Consider the following 6,107-nt stretch of genomic DNA (forward strand, 5'->3'; position numbering starts at 1 on the left):
GCGGTCCTATGAACCGCCGGCATTTGATTTTGCGGCGGTTTTAAACCGTTAAAAGCGCCGCTAATCAATAAAAAAACCGCCGCCAATTCCTGCCTCCGTTGTAGTGACAGAAGTATTTGATTCAATCATAAACTATCTAAGTGATGTTTGTAACATCAATTTGGAACTATAAATCAAATAAAATTAATCTCATTTTATAAAATGAAGTTTGAAAAGACAATACTTTTCAACCAATAAAAAGTGAATAATTGATCATTAAAAAGAAATATCCAAAATTAAAACCAATAAAAACCTCCAAATTCACTACTAGAAAACTAGTTATTACAGACAGATATTTCCGACGGATTTTATCCTACAGAAATACAAACAGAATTTCAGAAGAATTTTTCATCGGAAAACAAGAAAATGAATTAGCATAAATTACAGACGGAAAATAAAATCCGTCAATAATTCTGTCGGTAAAATTAATTTTTTTCGTAGGAAATGTTTACAGACGGAAAATCCGTCTGTAATTTAAATTTTCCATCAGAAAATGTTAGATTAAACCTAATTCTACCCCACTCTCTCAAGCTCCATTCACACTCCATTCCATTCAACTAAAACGAGCTTCTTCCTCTCTCCTTCCATGAGCTTCTTCTTCCGCCGCTGCCGCCGCCGCTTGCGTCGCGTCTCCTCATCGCACAAGTTTCAATCAACGCTACCCCTTTGCTTCATACACCTCTGCCGATTTTGCTCCCGGAGCCTCCCCCTCGTCCCCACGCGCTTCTCCTCCTCTTTTGGCTACCATCGGCGTTTTTCTTCCACATTTTCGCCACCGTGTCCAACATCGTCATCTGTGAGATTCTCCTCGGAGCAACCACCAGGCTCCCCCGGGCAACACTCCACGACTATAAAGAGGTATACTCTGATTTTATGATTCTGTTACTTAGGGCTCAATTTTTCTGTGCGAATTTTAGGTTTATCAATTTTTCTTTGAGTTTTTATCTTCTCAAAATAATTTAGGGTTTTATTACAAAGACAGATATGGCAAGCTTTCTGTGAAGGAACGCCAATCCTTTGATTCCATTAGATGAATATATGAATATTCGCTTGCTGTTATTGATTTTGTTTATATTGAAGGTCCATGATACGCATTACGCATTGTTACTTGTTCATATAAATTTGCTTTTTATGTTGATATGTGAAATGTATACAATGTTTCTTGTGTTGTTTTTTTTTTCAATAGGTCTTGCTTCTGAAATACCTGAAGATCTATACCACTTGATCAAGAAGGCTATCTCAAACAGGAAGCACTTGGAGAGGAATAGGAAGGACAAGGACTCCAAATTCAGGTTGATTTTGGTAGAGAGCCGGATCCACCGCCTTGCACGTTACTACAAGAAGAACTTCCACCCGTACGGAAATAGTAAGTATCAAATATGTATTTTCTTTAAATCACAACGGTTTCTTAATGTGCCTGAACTTTTATTTTGATGACTAGACACCAGGATGATGCATTTCATGAGTACTTCTATTTTTAAAAATCCTTATGGTTCCCTGAATTGAGTTTTGTGTGGTTCATATTTTAATTGTGCTATTTGTTTAACTTCTTGCTCTTATTTATTTATTTACTGCAACTTTTAGCATTTGTAAATGTTTCTAATTTAGATTGTATGCTTTTCTTTCTGTCAGTGGGTTTGTTATCTGTATTTTATTGTTTCTAATTACTTCAGAGATTTAAAACAAAACACCTTTTCCATAAATAAAGTTAAAAATAAACACTCGTTATTTACAGGATTTGACGCTTACTCTATCAACACTTCTACCTGTAGTTTCTATAAATAATGACAGCAAAGATCAATCAGATTTCTCAATTGGACTTAAGGTAATACTATCTGTGCTTACTGTAAGATTCCAACCTTATTGAGTATTTATGACACTGATTGTTGATGAAAAAGGTTAAATGTTCTTTTTTAATTCAATAATGTTTGGCAGATGTATAATGAGGTGCAACGTTGCTTTCTCACAGTTGGCTTGGTGTATCCAGATGATTTGTTTCTGTTTCTTGTAAATGTAAGTTGTTGAAAATCTAGTTGAAGTGAATTTTCTATTCTGTTGATAAAAAAGGAAAAGAATAGTAAGCCGAAGGGAGATTAAGTTATACCATGTAAAGCTAAATAACTTGCTAGAAGAAATTAGACCCAGACTAAACATTAGATGAAGGAAGGCAATCAGTTGAACTAGTTTCTAGTTTGATTTAAAGTTGAATCATGTCCTATTTCTTTTACGTATTTTTGTTAGCCTGTGTGTTATGTTGAGGAAGGTGCCTTATTTGCACTGATGTTTCTTCCTTTTCCAAGGAGAAAATTATTTTGTTTCTCCTAATATGATATAAAAGTGTTGCCTTTCTGGCCTACTTTTCTTTTTCTTTCAGAAATGCAGGGTGAAGGAAGAAACATTGACCTTTGGTGGACTTTGTGTTTTGAAGCATCTTTTACCAAGGTTCTTGCTTTTCTGTTGCTGGTGATAATTGTCATGAATCATATTTTCAGAAAGCTTAATTTGTTCGGTAGATACATGAATAGCTTTATACCTTCAAATCGCATCAGGCAATAACATTTTTTGGGGCTGCAGCCCTGACAATGCTTGGGCCCACTGTATCTTCTACTGAAATTCAGCTTTTATTTGGAAGATTGAGTCGTAAACAAGGATTGAACTCTTGGTCGCATTTGGTTATAAGAGCTCTAATACCACCAGGCCATGAACTACCTTACCAAAAAACTTAGACTATATTTGGGTTGAGGGATATGACTAATTTGGTACCTTAACAGTTACTGTGTGTTATTATCTTATGCAAACTGACCTACAATTCTTATCTGAAGGTTATTTGAAGCTTGGCATAGTAAAATACCTCTACTTGTTGAAGCTGTAAAGTCCTTGCTAGAGGAGCCGAGTTTAGGTGTTCGAAAAGCACTTTCTGAGATAATCCATTATGAACCATGTTCATGTAATTTACTTCTGAACTAACACAGTTTCTTACCCTTCACTTTCTTTTGGTTTTTCCTGCCTTCCTTCTTTTCTTGTAGTTAATTGTGGTTATGGCTTCACATTGTTACTTGGTTGGTTCATCTGGAGAGTTGTTCATTGAGTATCTTATACGGCACTGTGCTTTAACTGACAATAATCGCGGTGATCTTGACATCCTGAATAAGAGAGTGGAGGTAAAATTTCTCCCCAATCCTTGCTTCTCAATAAACAAGTGCCACTTGTGTACAATGATAAGACCATGATTGAAACCAAAATTTACTTTCTTAAATGCCGTCTTAGCTTGGTGATGATCATGCCAAAAACTTATATTGTTGTGTCATGATTCAATTTATAAAAGGAACTATGCCACAAACATATAATTAGAAAGGGTGATGAGCAAGGCTCTATATATATATAGGACCCACATAAATTACATAACATCGAACCTTTTTCAGATATGTTAATCATTCTGAAGACAAAATAAAGAAACCTAAATTACACTTAGCTTCTCTTTACCAACTTCACATGGATAACATACCAGAAACATAAAAAAAGAATGTACTTCCCATGCATCTTTATTAGTTCTTTAGTCTTTACCTTTTTTGGTCGGTATTTAATTTGGTAATAATGAAAAAATTGTATATTGTGATTTAAATAAAATCTCTCATGCACTATATCTTACTCTGTTTAAATAAAAAAGCCCATAATTACATGAAAATGATTGAAAGGTATATGACATAGAGAGAGCATAACATAAGGTATTAAAGAATTCAAGTATGGAGACTTGAAAGTCTTAATAGATTGAAAATAAGGTATATTAATTTATAATTTATTCTCTCTAACATGATCCCAATTGCAAGAACCGTAAGGTCATTCTTTAAATTCTTTAATTCTATCATGGGAATGGTAGGCATGTCAATGATTATTTATGATTTATGGATAATCAAAATTTGGCTAGAAGAAAGATAAGATGTACCACCTACTTTTGAATTTGTATCTGAGACATGGTAATCAATTATACTTCCATTTATGTATTTATTTTATTCTCAAAATAAATCTTCCTTCTGTTATCATTCTTCATTAGTAATAAATTAATAATGACATTAGTACTAATGATTAGAACCATGTTATATACTAACTAATATTAGAGCTTTTGATTTGAAGTAGTGGTTTATGCTCCTATGCTTTCACTTTTTGTTGCAGGTTTGCTTATACTTTAATTTGCACTGGTGTTTTCATGTGTGTGGTAACATGTCTAGCACATATGGCAGCAGGTAGCATGAATGGTTATTGTCTTTCATGTGTATCCTTTTTCATTGCTCGTGTCAAGTGTATACGGTAGAATGGAATAGCTAACAAATTGAATCACACATAATACTTCTCAATTTATGATTATTATTCTTGTAATTAAGTTATTAAAGAAAATATTAAAGAAAAAAGACTTTTTATTGGTTAACTAAGTGGAACATTTGGCTTGCTGCACTTTCTATAATTTTGAGATTAATGACCTTAATTCAAAGCCAGTATATGGTGAGCATGATCATGATTCTTCTGCTGGAGGGTGTAGTAACAGCGGACATTCTCTTCAATTCTGATTGGGAGAAGGTACTCTCAATACTTATCATGTAAATGATATTTCTTTTTCTTTTCCATTTTTTTTAACTGCTAATGCACCTTTCAGGACTTGCCTTAGGACCCAACTGAAAAATTCAACAACTTCAAGGATTTTGTGGGGTCAAATTTTGATGTTTGCAAATGGATAAGACTAGTGATCATCTCAGCATAGGTGTATGACAAACTTTTCAAACGTTATGCTCATACCTAAAGAAGGCTTTGAATGCAAGTATAAATAGTGCAACTGTGGCTAGAGTTGAAATGGCAGATATTACCACTACTGATGATGCAGTTAGGCCTGATTGATCTCTGCTAGAAGCATCATCACTGTTGCAGTGATCAAGAGGGCTTCCACAAAGCTGTTGGTTCCCTTCGAATGCCTCGTCCGGCCAATGAGGGAATTTCCTGTCCAATTTTTCTTGAAGGTTATTGTAGGAGAGATCAAGCACTCCCAAGCTGCTCATGTCACCAACTTGTGGAGGGACTTCTCCAGTGAGTTGATTGTGAGAAAGATCAAGTGCTTCTAATTTCAACAGATTCCCAAAAAAAGCTGGGATTTCAGTTGAGAGATTATTGTATCTGAGGTCTAAATTGATCTGGAGATTTTGGAGTTTTTCAATTTCTGTTTTAGTATGGAAAATAACACAGCTTTTAGTATGGTTGATAGTTTTAGTATGGTTGAATAATACATTGAGGATTATAGTTGATGTATCAATATATTTTGTTTATATTTTGAATTATATTGACTTGCTTGTTTATTATAGTACTTTTTTTTTAGTTTGATAATACGATGAATTTGTTTATTTTTTGAAATATTATAAATATTCGAATATAAATTAGATAAAAATTTGTATTTATTTTGTATGAAAATAAGTTTATTTTGTAATTAGAAAAATACAAAAATTATATTTTACCTTACTAACGGATTTACAGACGGATTTTCTGTCTGTAATCAGAGTGTAAGATGATTTTCCAAAGTTCAAATTACAGAAGAAAAATTCGTCAAAAAATCTAGCTGTAATTACCGACGAAAAATCCGTCGGAAAATCTGTCTGTAATTACAGATGAAAAATCCGTCGAAAAATCCGTCTGTAATTACAGACAGGAAATTCGTCGGAAAGTTCGTTGCCTTTGGGAAATGGATAGAAAATTTACAGAGGAAAAATCCGTCGGTAACTGGTAAAAATTCGTCTGTAATTTTTTGACAGAAAAAATTCGTCGGTAAATAATTTTCGACGGGGCTTTTACAGAGGGACAAAATCCGTCGGTAACCAAAAATTTATCTGTAATAAAGACTAAATCTGTTTGTAAATCTGTCTGTAGTAATCTATTTTTTAGTTGTGGTTAAAACTCAACTAAAAAAAATTTAAAAGTAAAACAAAGAAAAAACAAATTTAAAATTTAGAATTTAAGTTTATAATTTAAAATTTAAAATTTAAAATTTACATTTTATAATTCAAAAAGTTTTATACTTTTTATTTTTTATG

The 6,107-nt window shown here is 33.2% G+C and overlaps 1 protein-coding gene across 9 annotated transcripts; it reads left to right on the forward strand.

Moving 5' to 3' along the window:
• LOC107630757 (protein SHOOT GRAVITROPISM 6-like) lies at positions 559 to 5,381 on the forward strand. 9 transcript variants are annotated; one of them, XM_021121827.1, is made up of 10 exons: positions 974 to 1,126; positions 1,226 to 1,405; positions 1,812 to 1,864; positions 1,975 to 2,052; positions 2,414 to 2,481; positions 2,862 to 2,938; positions 3,066 to 4,013; positions 4,210 to 4,309; positions 4,531 to 4,611; positions 4,688 to 5,381. In XM_021121827.1, exons 1-7 carry the CDS (start codon positions 1,078 to 1,080, stop codon positions 3,125 to 3,127), a joined length of 567 nt encoding a protein of 188 aa, XP_020977486.1. In that variant the 5' UTR covers positions 974 to 1,077; the 3' UTR covers positions 3,128 to 4,013; positions 4,210 to 4,309; positions 4,531 to 4,611; positions 4,688 to 5,381. The 9 variants fall into 9 exon arrangements, 6 of the variants coding, with proteins under 6 accessions (XP_020977488.1, XP_020977486.1, XP_020977484.1 ...); XM_021121825.1 differs by having other exon boundaries at positions 980 to 1,126; positions 3,066 to 3,200; XR_002361850.1 differs by lacking the exons at positions 974 to 1,126; positions 2,414 to 2,481 and adding an exon at positions 559 to 897 and having other exon boundaries at positions 1,775 to 1,864; positions 3,066 to 3,200; positions 4,688 to 5,379.

The sequence above is a fragment of the Arachis ipaensis genome, chromosome B01 (genome assembly GCF_000816755.2).
Source record: "Arachis ipaensis cultivar K30076 chromosome B01, Araip1.1, whole genome shotgun sequence".
In the NCBI taxonomy this organism is placed as follows: domain Eukaryota; kingdom Viridiplantae; phylum Streptophyta; class Magnoliopsida; order Fabales; family Fabaceae; genus Arachis; species Arachis ipaensis.